The sequence below is a fragment of the Xenopus laevis genome, chromosome 5S, assembly GCF_017654675.1.
Source record: "Xenopus laevis strain J_2021 chromosome 5S, Xenopus_laevis_v10.1, whole genome shotgun sequence".
Classification (NCBI taxonomy): Eukaryota; Metazoa; Chordata; class Amphibia; order Anura; family Pipidae; genus Xenopus; species Xenopus laevis.
This window is the reverse complement of record NC_054380.1, coordinates 76,601,050-76,623,971: the sequence shown is the minus strand read 5'-3', so window position 1 is coordinate 76,623,971 and position 22,922 is coordinate 76,601,050. Positions and strand designations below refer to the sequence as shown.

At 40.9% G+C, this 22,922-nt stretch overlaps 1 protein-coding gene and 1 long non-coding RNA gene across 2 annotated transcripts in view; one reads left to right on the top strand and one right to left on the bottom strand.

Moving 5' to 3' along the window:
• The window catches only part of LOC108717991, a 36,183-nt gene extending 34,446 nt beyond the window's left edge, over positions 1-1,737 (top strand). Inside the window, exon 5 of the long non-coding RNA XR_001935948.2 lies at positions 978-1,737. This is a non-coding gene — a long non-coding RNA (uncharacterized LOC108717991). The remainder of the gene's footprint in view (positions 1-977) is intronic.
• Positions 1,738-1,896: 159 nt separating this feature from the next.
• Positions 1,897-22,922, bottom strand: part of elovl4.S (ELOVL fatty acid elongase 4 S homeolog) — a 37,483-nt gene continuing 16,457 nt past the window's right edge. The window contains exons 4-6 of the mRNA XM_018265474.2: positions 10,486-10,657; positions 8,559-8,686; positions 1,897-6,735 (exon numbers count right to left, since the gene is read on the bottom strand). Of these exons, the coding sequence (XP_018120963.1) occupies positions 6,367-6,735; positions 8,559-8,686; positions 10,486-10,657 (669 nt within the window). The 3' untranslated portion in view covers positions 1,897-6,366. The remainder of the gene's footprint in view (positions 6,736-8,558; positions 8,687-10,485; positions 10,658-22,922) is intronic.

Below are 22,922 nucleotides of genomic sequence, written 5' to 3'. Positions count from 1 at the left end.
AACTTTCTTATTTCTTAACATGCCAGCTGATTAGCCCTCAGCCCCCTTCATTGGATAGGGAATAGGCCTGGAATTTTTACAAATTTCCTTTGTCACAAAGAGTGAGCTAGCTTAAAATGAATGTACAGCCTAATCTATATTCCTAAAAATTAACCTTACTTTCAAATTAATTTCAAATATCGGAATGCTGAACCCAGGTGTAATTGTCAGTATTACATATAAATATAAACATGTTTTGTCTACCTAATCTGTTAATGTTTCTGTTTGGATGTTTTGTTTTTGGTGTATTAACCCGCTTACATTTGTTAATTGAAGTTTTTGGTGTCTTGATAGTAAAAGACAAGATTCAGTTTTTTTTTTACTCCCGATATCAACCCCGTCTCTCTGGCACAAGCACTGGATTCCATTCCTATGTACTTTTTAGATGCATTCCACATGCATTGGAGATTAACAAATATTTTTAAAGCACTTTTCATAATTATTCATTTCACATACTCTTGGTAAATAAATGATATAAATGTGCAGTATTCTTGTTTTTTGTTGTATGCCAACCCAGATCCTGTGCCAGCTGAAGCTTTCCCAGAGACTGCACAAGAAGCATGCAACAGCTCTGCTGGTACTTTGTCAAGTTAGACAGATTGTTAGAGCTGCATGAGGTCTGTGTTTCCCTCCTGTCTAAAGTCCCTCGTGGACGTTCAAAAAAGTTTCTTTAGTAATGTGGTAAGGAAAAACAGGTTGTAACTTTTATGGTTCTTGGAAAATTGCTTATGCATCTTGGGGGCAGCATGAGGGTTCAGGACCTGTTAAATTAATTAATTAAATTGAGAAAAAAACATTAGTTTTTAAAACCAATTAGTATCTGGAAAGATTTGGAAAATTAAGACTGTTTCCTTTAGTGTCAGTGCTTTAACATTTAGGTTATCTATTAATAGGTTTATTACTATAATAACATATTGTATTTTATATATATTTTTTAGAAATTGGAGATTTTATACTTGAACAACAGAAAACTTGGAGGGGAAACACCTTTCAATCTATTTTTAAAGCAGGAACTGGACCATCTGTGTTTTTTACTGGCTGAAATAAGAAGGAATTTGCAGGTACGATTCAGACAAGGGTTGATTTTTTGGTGCCCCTCCATGGGGGCACACTCTGCAACACAATATTTTAGTAATAATTTTGTATTGTCTCTACCAGAGACGAGAGTTGCCCAATAGGGTATAAAATCAGACATCCTATAGATTAAACTGACACCTTTAGTGACACAGGGGCAGCTTTCTTGAGCGTCAAGATTATTTAGGATTATAAAGAATTGCCTGGAGTCATCAGACATATCATGGGATCAATTTTCAGAGGCCGCCATTACCATTATCAATGATTTATATCGTAAAAGAGCCCCTACACACTGGTGGAAGTTGGTATGGAACTTGCCCTGCCGAAATATTTTACAATATGTTAAAAAATAAAAGTAATAAGTGGTGAATACAGGTCTAGGGGGTAACATTATAAAGCTATATATCTGACACTGTAAAGTAGCTCAGGATTTCTACAATATTGTGTCCACATTATGGACCAAGCCAGTGCTAGACTTTTGCCCAATGCTGGATACGTGTGTATGCACCTGCTAATTGCAGATGAAATTCTCTGGCCCGCATTTCAGTAGTTACAGTGCAGACTATAATGTGTGTCTCAGTAGCTATGGGGATTGAGTAATGTGGTTGGGGCAACTTTTTTTGGGGGGAGTTAGGCATCTTCACATTGGACTTCTGCTAAGGTGGACTGCCACTGGTGCGGTTACAGCAGCTACAATTCCTATAAAATGATGGATTAAAGATGTAATTGTATCTTTTGACATTTGTAAAATCTAAGTCAAAAAAATCTACTCTCTTCGCCACATTGAGACATGTCTGATATTTTTATTGATTTCATTTTGAAAGGACACATGAGCTCATGCTTATCCTTTAACCCCATGCATGCCAGAGGGGAGTACAACATTGTTACATTAACATTCAAGAATGATGTGTGCAGAACAAAACTGGATCAGTGGTTAATACAAGACAATACAAGTTATAGCACAGATCAGATAAATAAATAACATAAAGATAAATACATTTAAAGAGAATTGGTCAATAATGTCACAAACTTTTCAAAAATCTCAACATATATATATTAAAAGACAAAAAGAAATAGCCTTAAAAGACATTATGACTGCAAAAAACACAGAATGCCTTGTATGGCTTTTTTTGTTCAGTTTTTAGGGTTTTGGCTTCAGCATTATAGGAGTTTGACTTCAAAAATCATTTTGGTGATTCTGGAGGGCAGAATTGATACATCAGTAAATCACATCAGCTAATGACAGTGGGGAAAAGGAATAATGTTCATATAAACGTTGCATAGTTATGTCAGAACCCAACATGGCAGACTTTTTTTGCAAGACATAAAGAGATTGATTGCCACAATGAGTGCAGCCACTGCAAAAGTCAGGAATTAAGCAGATAAAGATGCATCCTCTGTCTGGTCCAGCATTTGTCCTATGCCATTATTATGCTAAGAGCAACTAAAAGCCATCAGCCCAGTGTCTAATATGTTGCAAACATGCTTGTTTTTAACATACCATTGGTGTTCCACCAACATCGCCTTCCTTCTTTTCTGGGTGTAAGTGTATGCTGGGTTCAAACTACAACAAAAGTCCTGAATTTGAATTCTGCACCAATAAAAATGAGTACTTTGCTTTCATTTTTTTTTTTCAAATTTCAGCTTTACCACCAACTTCCTCTCCAGTCGATGTTCTGAAACACAATAGTGCCAGAGACGTCCATACAGTTACAGTTACCTGTTTACGGAACTACAGATAGGGGCATTTCAACTGCCATTGTTTTCCAAGTAGTGGTGAAAATTCTCCAAAGTACTCCATGTTTACAGTTGCAGTGGGAAAGAGAAGTCAGTCAGAGGGAGAGCTATGGGAGTGCTGAAAGTCTGTTTTCAACTGGCTTGTGGCCAGAGTATTCTGTAGCTCCAAGGTTAGGGGGACACAACACAAAAAAATTGTCACCCATTCACTCTTGATAGGAGCGGTCTTCAAGTGATGGGTGCATATTGCCCATATTTGTCACATTTTTAAGAGATAAGCAATTGTCAATTTTCTACAACAGGCACTTGCATGCGACTCCCATTCAAAATGAATGGGGACAATTTTGAGAATTCTGTCCCCTGCCATTGAGCAACAAAATAATCTACTGGAGAGTAAAGCCAGGGAGTACCTGGAACTATGGAACACTGCATTTTGACCAGTACCAATGTGTGCAATTAACATAAAACAAATACCTCAAATTTAAAGGAGGCATCAGAGCTTCACTGTTATTTTAATATAATTCAGTGTTTTTAGCCATTAAAGAAGTCAAGTTCTCTAACAGAGTAGGTTCTGCATATCATAAGGCCACGGGCTAATGGAGCATTTGCTCAACCCACCTTAATTTTTTCAGGCTGAAAAAAGCAGATATGCTCCATTCATTTTAACTGCATCCCCCTTGCATGTAGTAGAGTGGAGATCAGCCTGAAATTGCCTTTTACATATTTGGGCTGACCTCTTATCTGCATTGTGTAACTGCATGCAAGCGGCAGTGGTACAGCTGTATGGAGCTGGGGCACTGAGAGGATTCACTTCTCTCAGCCTGAAAAAACACGCAGGCTAAGAGCAGGGGAGCCAATGCTCCATTAGCCCATGACCTATGGGTTGACACATGCACGTGGAACTATTTACCTTTAATCCTCTGCAAATAACTAAGGGGTTAGGTTGCAGAGGAGGCCATTCCTGGCAGGTTGTATGCATCAAGCAGGACTCTGGGACTGTGGGCTGGACCCTCCCAGGATGTGTACAAGGTGGAGGGGGCCCAGAAATTTTTCTTGCATGGGCTGTGAAGATACACCCCTACTGGCAGGCATAGATTCTTGGTGCATGCCATGACTTTATTCAATACACTGCAATTAAATAATTAGTTGTAAAACTGAAGCTTAAGGAGGGTTGTCTAGCTTTACATTTTAACAAGAAGCCAATTAGTTGCAAGACGCTCTTTCATACAATGCTTTAAATGCATTGTATTCCATGTATACAGATCACTGATTATTCCAAATTACTGTTGTCTGAGCATGTTGCTAAACATGGAAATGCGTATCACTCCCATTTTTAAGTTTAAATTTCCATAGAATACATATAATCATGCGCTCTTCTATTAGAAATCATTAACCTATTCATTTGGAAACAACTGAAAAGCTGCAGGGGTTATTCAATTACATTCCACTATGTACAAAGTCAAAAGAATGACAGGTTTGATGCATATTGGAAGTGTGCAATCATTCACAACTATGTGTGCAATGCAAGATGTTTGTTTAAATTGCAAGAAGCAGTTCGTAAATGGAAAGCAGTCAGTATGTTATATTCACAAAGCAACATGCAGCTAAAAGAAAACCTAAGGGTTAGGATATACTGGTATGTGCCTGGTTTTCTGTGTAAGGACGTTTTTTATTCACTTTTTTTCTCTTGTCATACTAAAAGTAACTATAATAAAGTAGGAAATTCCCTACCCCGAGCAAAAACTGCACCTGAAACTTTATATACAGTTCTTTAGTTCATAGCAAGGTATTGATACATATGAGCATACATTCTGTATGTTACAGTTATCGTTTCTCATAAAAGAGCAACATATGTTTTAAGCTTGGTATCCCTAAAAAAATGCTAGACTGATATGTGCCAAAAAGTGATACAGTGGACATTTACTTGCTAATAGACAATGGTTTAAATCTTGCGCAAAAATGTAGTAGACTTCGGATGTGCAAAATACAAAGGGATTCCACCCCAAAAATCGAATTCGAACAAACAGTTTGATATGCGCTTCCGTTTAAAAAATGAAATAAATAAATAAAAATAAAAATAATAATAATAAATACACCGACTTTCAGTATCCCCCAATTGTCCCAAAGTTTCCCTATAGTCCACCAAGGTCCGGAGCCGAAGATGGTAACCCAGAAACCGCTTCCACAACTGGCGATCGCTTCTAAACCTTGTGCTTGCCTCCACCCATTGTATGTGCATTTGATTGCAATCAAATGCACATACAATGGGTGGAGGCAAGCACAAGGCATTCCCAATCCTTTGATCAACCCGTGAGTGCCTGACCCTGACTGACCTGGGAAGTGTATGAAAGGACGCCAAGACTGTGGGATACAAATCAACTTGAACGCTCAGGAACAGAATCGCAGAGATAGCGAGCGCACAGGACCGTGAAATTGTGAAGTATACTAGCGGCATCGCATAGGAGGACAAGCTGAGACTTACCTCACCGCAGATCTGTTCTTGTGTGAAAGCCGTGTCCGGGAAATCCTGTGAGTAGTAACCAGAGCAGGGCCTTGATACTGGCTTTGGAAGTTTTTCACATTGGTGCGGTTTTTGTTTCTTCTGTGTTTTAAGGTTTAGAAGCGATCGCCAGTTGTGGAAGCGGTTTCTGGGTTACCATCTTCGGCTCCGGACCTTGGTGGACTATAGGGAAACTTTGGGACAATTGGGGGATACTGAAAGTTGGTGTATTTATTATTATTATTTTTATTTTTATTTATTTATTTCATTTTTTAAACGGAAGCGCATATCAAACTGTTTGTTCGAATTTACTTGCTAATGGCTGTTAAATGTTATAAGCTAAAATCTGGTCGGTTGCAGGACGTTTCACAGACAAGCCACTCAACAATCAATTCCTACAGGGTAGAAAAACAGTTAGACATCATGGGGTTAATAATTCTATCATAGTTTTGCCATTACTAATGTTGCTTTATGTCTGTTCTAGACACTAGTAGACGCTGTAGGATAAAATACCACCTTCTTGTTTTTGCATAATTACGGCAATTAGACATAATTGCAACTTTCACTATGACTAAATGAGGCAAATGTGCCATAATATTTTGGCATAATAAAAGATTAGGAGACTTTGCTTCCAGTGATTTCTGCCTCCCATTTAATCCTCCAAATTGCTGGTTCCAGAAATCCTTCTGCTATAGATTATTCACCAGTATCTCCCTGACTGCTTGAAAGCCAAAAAGGGACTCTTCTTCAAATCCATGTCTTTGTTCAGAGAAATGTTAAAAATAGAATATTCCTAATTAGAGCTTAATCGCTGGGTAAGGGGTAGTGCCAGCGTCACAATAATTACATGAGAAATAACGCCAGCAAATACTTTTACCTAAATAGGTTTTGAATTGCTGTGTCAGACCTGATCTACGTAATTAGAAATAACTGTATGCCTTATGCCTATTTAAGATAAAGGAGTGCCACACCCTAGGTTTGAGGTTCCACATAGCAGTTTAAAGGCTTTGTGTTTCCTATTCTCGCTTGGCTCTTCCTTTTCTCCTTTTACGACCATTTTCTTGCCCAACTTTATAATCTTGCTTGCTTACAGCTCCATTAACTGCTCCATTCATTAACGATTTTCCATTCATTTGGGACTTTCCATTCACGGGGGACTTGCCATTCATGGAGGACTTGCCATTAACAGAGGTCTTTCCATTTGTGAGTGATTTCCCGCTTTTAGTTGCTGCTTTGGGAGCATTGTATGTCCGATAGTAGAAGTTAGCAAAAAGAATAATAAAAGTGATGGCATATACAATCAGAGCCCAATGCATCCACTTGGGAAATGGACAATCAATGTACAGTGATAAAGCTGTATGTCCGATTGTCACATGGAATTGAACCTTAAAAAAAACAAAAAAACATACAAACGTAATGTGAATTTATAAAAACATTTCTGCCTCATTTTTTTTTAGGGAGTTGTGTTTAATGTTTGCCCTTCACATGAAGGATTTTTCTTATACTAAAGACATCATAACATTTACATCTCTAGCCAATTCCATGTCCCGTGTTAAAGCAGGTGGTCCCCAAATACTGGAGATGCTTCCATTACTTCTCAGCATCCCCAGGCACAAGATGCTTAGAAGCTAGGTAAATGCTGTAACTACTTTTTATATTATTATGAGTAGCTGTCAAGCCCTTTGATATTACTGTGATCAGGGATGACCCACCAGCTCCACTCCTGAAAGCTTCCACAACAGTCTTAGTGCCATTAGTCATTCCTGATTACAATTATACAGCAGGGTTCAGCAGCTGCTCAGACTAAAAAAAATATTTATACTTAGTCAGCTGTGTAGGTTTCAGGGCTTCATGTTACCAATATTACAATTATAATGAAGGACACTTATATGGCCATTTATCAAATGTTGGAATATTCTCCCAATTCGGCTAGGAGGTTATTTGGTTATTTAAGAAAAAAAATTGAATGTCTAATATTCAATTGAATCGTTCCCGAAAATTTGAATCGTATTCAATTATTACAAATCGAGTTTTTTTCCAAAAAAAAAAAACTTGAATTTCAGGAAGGCTATTAACATCTCCAAATGGCTCAACGGACCTCTGCCATTGACTTGTACATGAACTTGGCAGGTTTTAGGTGGCAAATATTCGAATTAGGACTGTTTCCTAATTATTCGACCCTTGATAAATCTGCCCCTTAAACTTCAGTAATGTGAGTCAACTTATTCATTACACTACAAACACTGGCATAACTAAGTTGTTGGGCCTCACAGCTAAATTAGTTTAGGGCCCCCCACAATTTTTTGTCTAAGACATTTTATCATAAACAAATACTGAAAATTATTGTCAGGGCCACACTTGGACCCCGATACCTCCAACAGTCACAGGTCTGAATTTTTTTAGTTACAAGTGCTAATGTGTTACAGCATGGTAAACTATTTCTACCAATTGGGCCATGTAAGCTGCACACTGTACTTTGAGTGTACAGCACTGACAGGTGTAAAGGCATATCCTTATGGGGATTATTTAATAAACTCTGAATGCCAAAAACCTGAAACAAATCATGTTTTTTTACAATAAAATCAAAATTTGTAGAATTTTGTTTTTTTTCTGGGATTTATTATGCCCCGAGGATGGGGTTTCTTGCAATAATCCGAAGATTCCGTGATTTTCAGACAAAAATCAGAAAAAAATCGGAGTCTTCGGGTGGAAAATCCCAAAAATTTGATTCGATTTTTTTTTTCAAGATTTTTCCCGCAGAGAAATTTTCTGGAAAGTGTATTAATAAATAAGTAGAAAAAACCAGTGGATTTGGCCGGAGTTCTTTTCAGAAAATATTGAGATAAATTCAGACTTTGATAAATGGGCCTTCCCGTGTCTGGCTTGCATGGTGGGAATGACATGCATGCTTGGGGCTTGGCAGGAGAACCCGTGTGATGCCCAATCACAGTCAGCACCACACCTTTCTAGAGTGGTGCAAAGAGGTGCTTTGGGTGCAAATTAAACTATAAATTTTGCATTCTGTGCAAACACGGCCTGTGTTTTGTACTCTGTGGTCACTAGGCAAATAAGGCTAACAGTATACTAAAAGATTGATACAGTATTATCACAGCAGTTCTCTTTGCTCTCTGAAGAGTTTTCTAACTTTTTTTTCAGCAGAAAAAACTTTGTGATCTTCTAGAAATGTATGCCAAAGTAAAATATTTACCAGTTGCAATATTGTCAGATAGCGTTTCCACCATAAATACTTCTGTAGATGTGGTCCACAGGCAGCCAACCCATAGTATAAGTACATCACAACATGGATCAGGGCATTCATGTGTGCTCCAAAAAATGCTGAATGAAAAAGAAGACAATATTATGTCTACAATTTCTAAATCAAAATGAATGTGTGCTTCAGTTACAATTATTAGATATCTCAAATTAATACATAAATGCAATTGGCTTCATCGTTATTTTAATATATAACTCCTATAATACTAAACTACCAAGTTTTTAGCCTGGTTCAAAAACAAATGAAAAGGAAGTTATTCAAGAAAGTAAGAAAGTCTACATTAAAAATAGTTTCAGTACTTTTGTTTTAAAGAATGACAGTTGAAGTCAGAGAATGTCTGCGTTGTGTGTACTGTTCACATTTGTTTAATATGTATTTCCATTTAAATATAACTGTTTGCAATCATTATGTCAGATGTAATAAGCTTGCCCTGATTTAAGTACTTTTTCAAAAAATTATAAACTTTTACCTTTGCAGCATTCTGACATGTGCCAGTACTGCAGGTCAGCATAGCATGCAAAAAGTTGTAGTATTTGGTAACTATTCTCACAGGAAGAAGTGGAAGCGTTTAGTACTGCAGGGACCCAATATTATTAACAGGGATATATTCCTTGAGAGTAGGGATGTACCGAATCTAGGATTCGGTTCGGGATTCGGCCGAATCCTTCTGCCCACCGAACTGAATCCTAATTTGCATATGCAAAACAAGGAAGTAAAAAATGTTTTCCCTTCCCACCCCTAATTTGCATATGCAAATTAGGATTCGGTTCAGTATTCGCCGAATCTTTAGCGAAGGATTCGGGGGTTTGGCCGAATCCAAAATAGTGGATTCGGTGCATCCCTACTTGAGAGCTTAGCTGTCAGTTAGCCTGCTTTTGTAATATTAGCATTTGGCAATGCACTCCCATGCTTTGGACTATTTGTGCGTTCCACAGCATGGCAAGTCAGGCGTTACTTGATTTGAGTCTCTTCTATGGGGAGGGCTATACCCATGGCAGTGCATGTAAATGTACATAAAGTTGTACATATTTTTTGTGCATTTTTATTTGTATTCAGGGATCCCATGCACTCCCATGAGTACAGTTCCCATAGAGGAGACTCAGGTCATGTAACACCTGCCTTTCGAGCATTTAAGAAACAGTAACACCAAAAACTGAAATTTTATCAAAGTACTTAAAATATAATGTTTTGCTGCTCTGAAATGGTAAAAGTTGTGTGCTTGCTTCAGAAAGACTATTATAGTTTATATACTGTAAACAAGCTGCTGTGTAGCCATGGAGCAGCCATACATAGCAGATAACAGATACAGCACCATTATATTGGACAATGTTTATCTGGCGGGAAGGCAGTAGAGGAGATTTGTCGCTGGTAGACTAATCTCCCAGTCTGCCACCACCCTTAAATGGCTGACTCCCTGGCTACATAGCAGCTAATTTATATAAACTATAGCAGAGTTTCTGAAGCAAACACACCGCTTTTACCAGTGCAGGGCAGCAGTACACTATATTTTTATTATAGTGCCTTCCTACATGGGAGCTTTTATTGCTTTTTGCCTCCAGTATTAAAGTGCTGGCTTAGGCAAGGATTTCAAATTTTCTCATGGCAGAAATAGGGCTGAGATTGCGGAATATATCCTTATAAAGAAAAGCAGTAAATTATAACAAACTAGTTTCTTGAATGGAAAATTAGCATACTGTATATAATTTATGCAAGGGTATGGAGGGGTGTGTGTATGGATGCTGGGTTTCATTTAAAAGGGTTGAACTTGATGGACTTTGTTTTTTTTTTAACCCGATTTAACTATGTATATAGAAGAGCAATATAATGACAACGGGCAAATTCTTGAATATAGAATACGTACATTGTCCTCCGGCAACCCACTTGATTCCGATCCACCAAAGTGTGAACATTGTGCAGTGGTGATATACGTGCAAAAAACTAATTTGGTTAAATTTTTTCCTTAGTATGAAAAATACTGTGTCAAAATATTCCACTCCTTTTGAAACGTAGTACCACCAGAGAGCTGAGGCCACCTGTAAAAGATAAAAACCATACATTGGAGCAGTGGAGGGATGATATATAACTGTATCCAGCAGTTTTTTACGTAAGGAAACAATGAAATAAACAAAAATGTCAATGTAAGATTCCTCCACAAACTGTTTTACCCCCTGCTGCTAGTGTCTTGAGTAAATAAATATGACACTAACAGTTTTACCCCTTGCTGCTAGTGTCTTGAGTAAATAAATATGAGTCTTATCACTGTAAAATATTTGATTTGTCATGGTTCTTCCTGACAAAACTGTAAAAATGCTCCATATGCTATAGGCTATAAAATACATACTGTATATATTTGAACAGAAGTAATACAGCAGAATTCAAACCTGTCTAAAAACTAGCCCGTGGCAACAGTTTCCTTTAATAAGTTTGGTTTATTGATGAGTTTATAAATTGTAATACTAAGTCAGTAGTATATCTACTAACGTGTAAAGTCTGTTACAAACAATATGTAGGATGTACTGTGAGACCAATGAAAGAGAGAATAAGGGAACACATTAATACTATAAGATCAGGCAGTGAAGCCACAGTAGTATCAAGACACTTTAAAATATGTAGCAATAGCAATGTGGCAATGCTGAAAGTACAGGGAATAGAACGTGTAACCTTGGATGTGAGAGGTGGCGACCTGCGGGCTAAATTGCTGCGAGCAGAAGTGAAATGGATACACAAATTGAATACCAGACAGCCGCAGGGATTAAACTCAGTTTTCGATGTTAGCTGTTATATATAGGAAAGTTTGGGAAACTACTCTTAGGTCGCAGAAATTAGAACAAACTAATGAAACACGTAACTAAATTGGTAAATAGAATTTGGCAAACATAAATGGATTTTGTACCTATCGTGATTGAAAATATATAAAAAAAATGTGGAAATTGTATCTTTTAACAGCAGTGTTGCTAATATAGGAAAGTAGAATGAATTTTTCCCATAATCATTTATTTTGTAACAATGTTGATCGCATAAATTTGAAACAAAGAATGAGTATAGTTATTGTAACAGAAAATGAACTAGTATAAGCAATTTTTTAGATACAGATTTATTGCAGATTTTGAACGTTTTGTGGAAACATTAAATGAAAATTGTAACATTTCATAGTAAAAGACAGAATTATATGAGGAATGAAACATCAGTAATAGAGTTGAGCTCAAGAGTGGGCGAAGCAATGTTTTTAACATGTTTAATATGTTTAATCTGTTAAATATTCAAAGTACTTTTTGTATAGGTGATACTAATCAGTGAATTAGCTGAAGTGTTGCATTGTGGGGGGAAGGTCACGTGTGAGGGTATAAATATTTGAAGTGATGGAAGTTTGTTTAGGTCTCCGATGAAGTATGTCTATACGAAACGCGTCAGACCATAAACTGATGTAATTCTTTTTTAACCAATGTTTAAATAAAAGTAATTTTTTACTGAAAAGTTGAAGCGACCAATCTGTGACCCTGGAAGTGCGCTCCCATACCTTGGGATTCTACACGGCTGATTGTTTCCTTAGCGACGGACTCGGGGCGGCAGCACCCGGGTCACATTACCGAAAGGGTAAGCTTATCTGTATAACTTTACATACACGAAATATTGTGGACATAAGGTCTTTTTCTCCCCTTTTGTTTGGGGCACCAATAAGAGCAGGGTTCGGGGCATATTGCACCCGAACCACTACATTAGAACGGTGAGCTAACTGAAAACATGGGAAATGTGTGATGAACTGAACAGATAGAGCTTATAGAAAAACGTATAGATTCCTCGTATTGGATGCATGGTGTAACATTGTTTGTGAGAATTGTTTGAATTGAGCTAAGGAACCAGCACCGAGAGGACTGATTAATTGAATTTAACACGAGTTACCCAACTTTGTTTATATATATATAGAAAATGTCGGAAACACACACTGAATTGATGAGAGAGAGGCGAAAGAAAGCGGATGCAATGTTTAATCTCGATGTATCAAATTACACTCACCGCCCAGACACGAATTCCTTCTGGAAACTAGGCAAACTCATGATAAAAGAACTAAAAATATGGTGGGATACCGTAACGCTGGAAAAATATATAATGCTGAAAATGGTGCCGAGGGGCCTGCGAATTAGAAAGTTTCCAGCGTATGAAGTGGTTGACATGGATTTTTTGAAACGGTGGAATGAGGTGTTGTCAGAGTGTTCACTTAAATTGATGCAGCTGCTTGTGGAAAGAAATCAAAAAGTCTTGGAAGAAATTAACATAAGTATATATGAATTAGAGGAACAATATAAGGCTCCACAGGCAGGGGCGAACAGAGAAAATAGTGATTTTGACAGATGGGAGGTTAATATTAAACAGAAATTAGCCGAGATTGAAACAGAATTGATTAATATTAAAACATCCAAATTTAATCGTGATAGTGCTGATTATGAACAAGATCGGGTATATGTGAAAATGGATAGGAAGTATAAAGGAAAGCGGCCTAAGTCTATACTAAAGGGAGGTAATAATAAGAAACATGTGAGCTTTAGCAAAGATGATATGGAATGTACCGAAGTTTTTGAGCAGTCCGGTGTTTCCTCGTTGTCCTCTTCTTCCTCCCGTAGCGTACAAGACTGTCGGAATGAAAGAGCAATGGAGGTTTTTTCTCGGGTGAGACAGAGCACACCAGAGAACATCAGAACGATCGAAGAGACGCGACAGTTACAACCCGGCCGTCAGGATATAAATCAACAAGGAGAGGTGGGAGTAAAGAAAGATGTGGGAAATCGCAAGTATACACTGAGGGAACGAGGAACCGGCAAGGGTCAGAGAATGTTTTGAACTTATCTGATGTGAACTTTACTAAAGAACAATGGACTCTATTAGAGAAAGGTTTATCCTTCAGTCCCACCACGAACTTTGAACTACTCAACACCATTATAGATATAAATAAATTTGTGCGTAAATTAGTACTCCGAAAACACTTTTTAAACACTGAAAAAACACAGGGTTACAGGGGTGAAGATATTTGTATTTCACAGCAGGGTGAGCAGAATGCAGTAGAAGCAATAAATTTGGAAACACAGTTAAATTTTAATGAATCGAGTCTATTCACGGAACAACGGGCAGCTTTTGTCCTAGAATCATTGGAAATGGAATGTGGGGAAGGAGAGAAAATGGTTAATTTGGATATAGAGTCAATAAGGAGAGTTAAAAGCCAATCAGATTTTTACCCGGTTAACAGTCGGGGTACACTGACAGATATTTTTCAGGAACTTGTGGAACACGATTTAACTAAACTTTGGCAGGAACAGAAGCGATCATATGTTGGAAATTTGTCATCGGGCCAGAGAAAGGCATTAAATGAATTAAAACTAAATAAATCTATAGTGTTTAAGCAAGCAGATAAGGGAGGTCTCCTAGTTGTACAGAATGCAAGTGATTATGAACAGGAAGCTTTGAGACAGCTGGGGGATCCAGCAACTTATAAAGTTTTACAGGGAGATCCATTGAAAAAATATAAAAAAGATCTGGAAAGCATAGCACGATTTGGTAAACAAACAGGCATTATTATTGATAGCATGTGGGGGGCAATTGTACCAGAGCACCCACGAACCCCCATATTCTATCATTTGCCTAAAGTTCATAAAGGCGAGAGGCCACCCAAGGGTAGGCCGATCGTCTCAGGAATAGGTTCATTGAATGAAGGTCTATCAGAATTGATTGATGTTATGCTACAACCGTTGGTTAAAAGGTTAGGCTCATATATTAAGGACACACGAGATGTTTTACGGGTGCTGGATGGTTTGGAATGGAAAACAACTTACGGTTGGGGGACAGCAGATGTAGTATCCCTATATTCCAGCATACCGCATGATAAAGGCATGATAGCAGTGAAATACCATCTGGACAATTATAGCCAATATTCGGAACAGGTAAAGGATTTTGTCTTAGAAGCAATTTGGTTTTTGCTAAATCACAACTACTTCTCCTTTAATGGGGTATTTTATCTCCAAAAGCGGGGAACGGCCATGGGGGCGCGTTTTGCGCCCACGTATGCGAATTTATATTTAGGCTGGTGGGAGGAGACCCACATATATGGAGCTGATGCCCCACTTTTGGAGTATGTAGTTTTGTATCGTCGTTTTATCGATGATCTGCTGTTTGTGTGGAATGGAAGTGAAGGAGATTTTAACATGTTCTTACTAGATCTGGGGAACGTTGAGCTTAACCTTGAGTTCACGGGTTGCTTCAATAGAAGTAATATAGTATATTTGGATTTACACATCTATGTTGAGAAAGACGGAATAGCTACAACAGTACACACAAAACCAAGTGCAGGGAACTCACTACTACGAGCAGACTCGTGTCACCCAAGTCACTTTAACAAGGGGATACCGAGGGGGCAATTTCTCAGATTGCGGAGAAATTGTAGTTCTGATGACAACTTTTTGAAGGAATCATGCAAATTTTGGGATAAGTTCTTGGCTAAGGGTTATACCTTAGCCACATTGCAAGAAGCATTTAAGTCAGCCTTGCTGGTTAATAGGAGTGGTTTATTAAAGGACAAGAGAATAAGACAATCGGGAAGTAGGCCCCAGTACACTCAACCAGTGACTTTGAGTACGAAGTACAGTAGACAGTTCAATAGAATTAAAGGTATAGTGGGTAAATACTTACCAATATTACATGCTGATAAGGACTTCAAGGAAATCTTACGTACAGGGTATAGAGTTGTAGCAAGGAGGGCTCCTACAATTGGTTCCATTTTGGCACCTAGTCTATATTTACGTGATTCTAAATCTAGAACATGGTTACATAGTGTAGGCATGTTCAAATGTAATGCAACTAGATGTGTGACATGTTCAGTGGTTCACGTAGCGGATAACTTTGAATGCAGCTTAACACAAGAAAAATATAAAATTAATGAGTTTATAAATTGTAATACTAAGTCAGTAGTATATCTACTAACGTGTAAAGTCTGTTACAAACAATATGTAGGATGTACTGTGAGACCAATGAAAGAGAGAATAAGGGAACACATTAATACTATAAGATCAGGCAGTGAAGCCACAGTAGTATCAAGACACTTTAAAATATGTAGCAATAGCAATGTGGCAATGCTGAAAGTACAGGGAATAGAACGTGTAACCTTGGATGTGAGAGGTGGCGACCTGCGGGCTAAATTGCTGCGAGCAGAAGTGAAATGGATACACAAATTGAATACCAGACAGCCGCAGGGATTAAACTCAGTTTTCGATGTTAGCTGTTATATATAGGAAAGTTTGGGAAACTACTCTTAGGTCGCAGAAATTAGAACAAACTAATGAAACACGTAACTAAATTGGTAAATAGAATTTGGCAAACATAAATGGATTTTGTACCTATCGTGATTGAAAATATATAAAAAAATGTGGAAATTGTATCTTTTAACAGCAGTGTTGCTAATATAGGAAAGTAGAATGAATTTTTCCCATAATCATTTATTTTGTAACAATGTTGATCGCATAAATTTGAAACAAAGAATGAGTATAGTTATTGTAACAGAAAATGAACTAGTATAAGCAATTTTTTAGATACAGATTTATTGCAGATTTTGAACGTTTTGTGGAAACATTAAATGAAAATTGTAACATTTCATAGTAAAAGACAGAATTATATGAGGAATGAAACATCAGTAATAGAGTTGAGCTCAAGAGTGGGCGAAGCAATGTTTTTAACATGTTTAATATGTTTAATCTGTTAAATATTCAAAGTACTTTTTGTATAGGTGATACTAATCAGTGAATTAGCTGAAGTGTTGCATTGTGGGGGGAAGGTCACGTGTGAGGGTATAAATATTTGAAGTGATGGAAGTTTGTTTAGGTCTCCGATGAAGTATGTCTATACGAAACGCGTCAGACCATAAACTGATGTAATTCTTTTTTAACCAATGTTTAAATAAAAGTAATTTTTTACTGAAAAGTTGAAGCGACCAATCTGTGACCCTGGAAGTGCGCTCCCATACCTTGGGATTCTACACGGCTGATTGTTTCCTTAGCGACGGACTCGGGGCGGCAGCACCCGGGTCACATTACCGAAAGGGTAAGCTTATCTGTATAACTTTACATACACGAAATATTGTGGACATAAGGTCTTTTTCTCCCCTTTTGTTTGGGGCACCAATAAGAGCAGGGTTCGGGGCATATTGCACCCGAACCACTACATTAGAACGGTGAGCTAACTGAAAACATGGGAAATGTGTGATGAACTGAACAGATAGAGCTTATAGAAAACAGGATTTTTTGATACTCACTGTTAAATCTGTTTCTCTGTAGTCATAAGGGGGACACAGGGACCGATGGGGTTAAGCTCCACCCTCCAGGAGGCAGGACACTTGGTAACAATTAATTAAGGGGCGTGCCGTGCTTGGCTTAACCCCGCACACAGTGCTCAACACTCAGTTTGTTCCAAAAAACATATTAACCAGTATAACTGAACTATAACGTATGACAGAATGAAAGCCAGGGATTATCCTGGACACGACCATCAGGTCAACGGCTCGTCTTAGGGCGGGAAGCCCTGTGTCCCCCTTATGACTACAGAGAAACAGATTTAACAGTGAGTATCAAAAAATCCTGTTTTCTCTGTCGTCTTAGGGGGACACAGGGACCGATGGGGACTTAACAAAGCAGTCCCAAAAACAGCAGGGTGGGACGAGCCAATTTAACTGATTTAGTGGAAGATAGACTGCAAAACCTTGCGACCAAGGGAGGCCTCAGCCGACGAAGTTTTGTCGAGTCTGTAGAATTTAGTAAATGTATGAACAGAGGACCAGGTAGCTGCTTTGCAGATCTGATCCAATGAGGCAGCATTGCGCCATGCCGAGGAGGCTCCCATTGCCCTCGTGGAATGAGCCTTGACACCTTGAGGTGGTGCCCTACCTTTTGACAGGTAGGCTTGACAGATGGTCTGTTTGATCCATCTGGCGATGGTAGTCTTTGATGCTGGTAAACCTTTACGAGGTCCGGAAGGAATAACAAAAAGAGCTTGAGATCTCCGAAAGGGCTTCGACCGTTGAAGGTACCACCGAAGTGCTCTGACTACGTCTAGATTGTGAAGACGTCGTTCTTTGTCATTATTTGGATCTGGACATAGAGACGGAACTATGATTTCCTGATTGATGTGGAAGGAAGACACAACTTTGGGTAGAAACGAAGGAACCGTCCGTAAAACTGCCTTGTCTTTGTGGAACACCAGAAAGGACGGATCACAGGATAGTGCACTCAGTTCAGACACCCGTCTGGTTGACGAAATTGCCACTAGAAACACAGTCTTGTAAATGAGCCATGTGTCGGAAATAGAACTCATGGGTTCGAATGGAGGGTCAAGTAGAGCCTCGAGCACGAGATTAAGGTCCCAACCCGCGACGGGCGGTTGAAATGGAGGACGGACGTGAGCCACTCCTTGCAGAAAAGTCCGTATGGAGTCCTCTGTTGCAAGACGATGTTGAAAAAGGACAGACAATGCAGATACTTGTACTTTTAATGAGCTGAGTTTTAGACCTAACTGCAGACCACGCTGTAAAAAGGACAACACTCTAGGTATGCTGAGTTCTAGAGGGGGCAGGTTGAGTTCTTCACACCAACTGTAGTAGGAACGCCACACTCTGTGATAAGACTTGGAAGACGTGGGTTTACGTGCTTTTAGCATAGTAGAAATAACTTCGTCTGCTATCCCTTTTCTTCGCCAGATGGATGCTTCAATAGCCATCCCGTCAAAGCGAACAGTCCGGGATTGGGATGTGTCAGTGGACCCTGACTGAGCAGATCTGGTCTGTGTTGTAGTCGGATCGGTTGTTCTATGGACATCTCTTGCAGATCGGAGAACCATGTTCTTCGAGGCCAATAGGGAGCTACCACAATCACCGTGATGGTTGATCTCCTGATCTTCTTGAGGACTCGAGGCAACATCGGAAGAGGAGGAAAGACGTATGCCAGGTCGAACGACCAAGACTGAGTCATGGCGTCCACTCCCTCCGCCATTGCGTCTCGGGAACGAGCAAAGAACCTTCGAACCTTTCGATTGGCTCTGGACGCCATGAGGTCGATCTGTGGAGAGCCCCAGAGGTTTACTAGCTCCATGAATGCCTCCGGATGAAGTTCCCATTCGCCCGGATGTACTTGGTTTCGGCTGAGAAAGTCTGCTTTTATGTTGGCCACCCCTGGGATGTGAATGGCCGACAATTGTACTTGGTTGGATTCTGCCCAACCCAGTATCGCCTGTGCTTCCTTTAGTGCAGCTTTGCTGCGTGTTCCTCCCTGCCGATTTATGTACGCCACTGTTGTGATGTTGTCGCTTTGGATGCGAACTGGGTTTTGGTGCAGGCGTTGTGACCAATGGAATAGGGCTAGTCTTACTGCTCGCAATTCGAGTACGTTGATGTGAAGTTTGGACTCCTCGGGAGACCATTGACCTTGTGCAGATAGGTTGTTCCACGTGGCCCCCCAGCCTGTGAGGCTCGCATCCGTGGAAATTACACTCCATTCTGGGCTCGCCCAGGATTGGCCCACAGCCAGGTTGTCCATCTTCAACCACCACAGAAGAGTTTCCCTCGTCGTATGGGAGAGGTTGATCACTCGCGACAGAGGACCTCCTTTCCAGGATGACAAAATGTTTGCTTGTAAATCTCGTAGGTGGATTTGAGCAAAGGGAACTGCTTCGATGGTTGACACCATGAGTCCCAGTACTTTCATTGCCATGTGGACGGTTGGTCTCTGGTGAGACAGGAGGGACTGTACTTGATCTCTGATCTTGTGCTGCTTGTCTTGTGGAAGACAAACCATCTGTGTCATTGTGTTGAATTCCAGGCCTAAGAATATCATCTGGTGGCTGGGCTGTAGGTTGGACTTTGACCAGTTGGTGGTCCAGCCGAAGCTCTGCAATAGTCGAATCGTCTTGCAGAGGTCCTCCTTTGCCTTTTCTTCTGATCTGGCCTTCAGGAGAAGATCGTCCAAGTATGGAGTCACTGAAATGCCTTGGAGTCGTAATGTTGCTGCCGTTACCGCCATAAGCTTGGTGAACACCCGTGGTGCTGACGAGAGTCCGAACGGAAGTGCCACAAATTGGAAGTGTTGATTCGCGAATGCGAATCGGAGGTATTTCTGATGGCGGATCCAAATTGGTACATGAAGATATGCGTCCTTGATGTCTAGGGACATCATGAGCTGTTCGTGCTCCATGCCTCGTATCACTGATCGGAGTGTTTCCATCTTGAAACGAATGGATCTGATAAACTTGTTGAGCAGTTTGAGATCTAAAATTGGTCGGAAGGATCCGTCCTTCTTTGGCACTATGAACAGATTGGAGTAGAACCCTGAGAATCTCTCCGGCTGTGGTACTGGTACAATTACTCCAGTGTGTTCCAGTTTGGAAATGCATTGTAAGAATGCTCGTGCTTTTGTGGGGTGTGATGGAACCCTGGACATAAGGAATTTTCGAGGGGGTGGGTTGGTGAAGTCGAGATGATAACCTTCCGTGACTATCTCGTTGACCCAAGCATCTGAAGAGTGATGGATCCATACCTCCCGGAATCGAAGTAACTTGCCCCCTATTTGTTCTAGCGATTCCGGAGGGGGTGCCCCGTCAGGCTGAGGTAGACTTATCTCCTGCGGGTTTTGTGAAGGTCTTGTTGGGCTTCCATGGGGTGCGAGTTTTATCGTTGGTCTTGTTACGAAAGTGTGACCGTCGTGGTGGACTGTATTTGCGTGTGTAACGTCCGCTTTGGCCACGAAAAAACTTTCCGCGTCTAGCAGTCCCCATAGACCTACTCTTTGCCTGAGGAAGGAAGGTGCTCTTTCCCCCTGTTGCTTGCGAAATGATTTTCTCAAGTTCTTCGCCAAATAACCGTTGACCTTTAAAAGGCAGTGAGGTTAAGGATTTCTTGGAACTCAAGTCAGCTGACCAGTTTTTAAGCCATAAGGTCCTCCGTGCCGCTATGGATAGAGCTGATGTGCGGGCTGTAATCTGTGAAATATCTAGGGTGGTATCACAGAGGTAGGCGGACGCCTCTGCAATTGTTTGTGCAGAGGACAATAGGTCAGTTCTGGGCACACCCTCTTGAATGTCTGTGACTAAAGATTCTGCCCATGCTTGAATAGCTCTGGATACCCAGGCTGAAGCGAGACAGGGTCTCAGGGTTGATCCGGAAGACGTGTAAATAGCTCTTAGGAAACCCTCCAACCGTCTATCCGACGGATCTTTAAAGGCCGCTGCGTCAGTTACTGGCAATGTGGTAGATTTCGATAATCTGGACACGGGAGCATCCACCATTGGAGGATTGGTCCACTTATCCACCAGTTCCTTGGGAAAAGGGTAGGACTTAGAAAATTTCCTTGTAGCTTGGAATTTTCGTTCTGGAGTGTTCCATTCATCTTGTATCATGTCCGTCAGCTGGTCATGCGATGGAAAAACTGTAGTGGACTTGTGTTGTCTCTTGAACAACCTAGATGTTTCAGCTTGTTTTTGCGCTTGAGAAATATTAAGTACTTCGAGCACCTTTTTAATTATGCCCTCCACATCGTGTTGAAAATCGCGATCTCTCTCACCAGCATGATCTTCCTCTTCTTCCCCAGAAGACTCGTCTGAAAGCGGTAGTTCGCCTTCTGATTGAGAGGAGTTTTGTTCTGCCGACAACTCGTCGGAAGATACATGTGCTAAGGAGTCGGCCTTAGAGTCATGAGAACGTTTGCGTTTTCCACTTGGTCTGTGACTAAACTTAGCCAAGGCTTTTCCCAGGGTATTAGCAATGGCCGGTAATCCTTGTAAGGATGCTAAGGACTGAGACAGTTGAATAGCCCAGGAAGGAGCTGGTATATCTTGCACTCGGCTGGGCCCCGGCTGTAGAGAAGGGCTTTCTGACTCAGAATTTTCTGTCTGTGTCTCTGTTGGAACAGGGTTGTTGGAAGAAGCATTTTGAGCCCCCTGCCCCATTGAACAAGATCTGCACAGTGGCTCGTTCTGACCCCCAGGAATTTTAGATTGACACTTTGTACAGGCAAAGTAAGTCACCATTGCTGTTGTGGGTACTCTCCCCCCCGCCCTAGTGAATAATCCCACTGGCCTACCTTCTGCCATTGGATATCACCTGAGTGGGAAGCAGTGTGCGAGAGCTGAGTCAAGGTCCAGCTGTTGCAACTGTAAATATGGAGTGTGGAAAGTTCCAGACTACTCCCTTATGCCACCACTGAGCTCTAAACACGGAGGATGTCTTGTAAGCTGTTTGAGTCTCACTCCTGTGTGTTCCGCGCAGCCTGTCAGTCCTCCCGGTTGAGTGAGCGGGGACAAAATGGCCGCTGGAACGCATATGCGTTCCAGCGCGAGCGCGATCCAAAATGGCGACGCGCGCCAAAAGGAACAGGGCTCTGCAGGCGCCGGACTCCCCGCCCCTCCTCCATGTTAGCTGGGCCCCGTGTGGATCAGATACTCTCCCCCTGCAAAGGCTCCCTCTCCCTGCCGTCTGACTCGGTCCTACACCATGCGCAGAATGCGCAGTACAAGGAAGGGAGCCAGCGTGTCAGTGCCTGCTCTCCCCGGCAGCAGGGAGAGAATGACGCAATGTCTGTTTTCCCACTCCGGTTCCCTCACAGAAGGTACCGGGGGAGACACAAGCACAGGAGAGGAGGAAGGGAGGGAGGTATTGATGGGGGGGGGGGAGGCGAGGGGGGGGGGGGTTAACAGCTGGTGCCACCGTAGCAGGAAGGTTACAGGCAGGTGCCAGCTTACTTACCTAATGGTAGGTTCACAACGGCCAGACCCTCTGCCAACCGAACGGAAGCCAGGCACTGTCTGGGTGGTCGGTATAGCCCTCAGGCTAGGTAATGACCCCGGTGAACATGAAATGGTGGGGGCTAACCAAAAGGATACAGGCAGCCCTGTTCCTGGTATCACCCCGGGTGCCAGCTTCAGCTAGCCGAAGAATCTTTCCTCACAGGGAAAATCCAACCTCCTGGTAGCAGGACACTTGAAAAACTGAGTATTGAGCACTGTGTGCGGGGTTAAGCCAAGCACGGCACGCCCCTTAATTAATTGTTACCAAGTGTCCTGCCTCCTGGAGGGTGGAGCTTAACCCCATCGGTCCCTGTGTCCCCCTAAGACGACAGAGAAAAACGTATAGATTCCTCGTATTGGATGCATGGTGTAACATTGTTTGTGAGAATTGATTCCCTCCCTGACATCACTTCCCATTTAAAAAAGAAACCCAGACTACAGGATGCCTATGGCATTTGTTGCAGATATCAGGTGGGAATGCTGTAGAAAGTATTC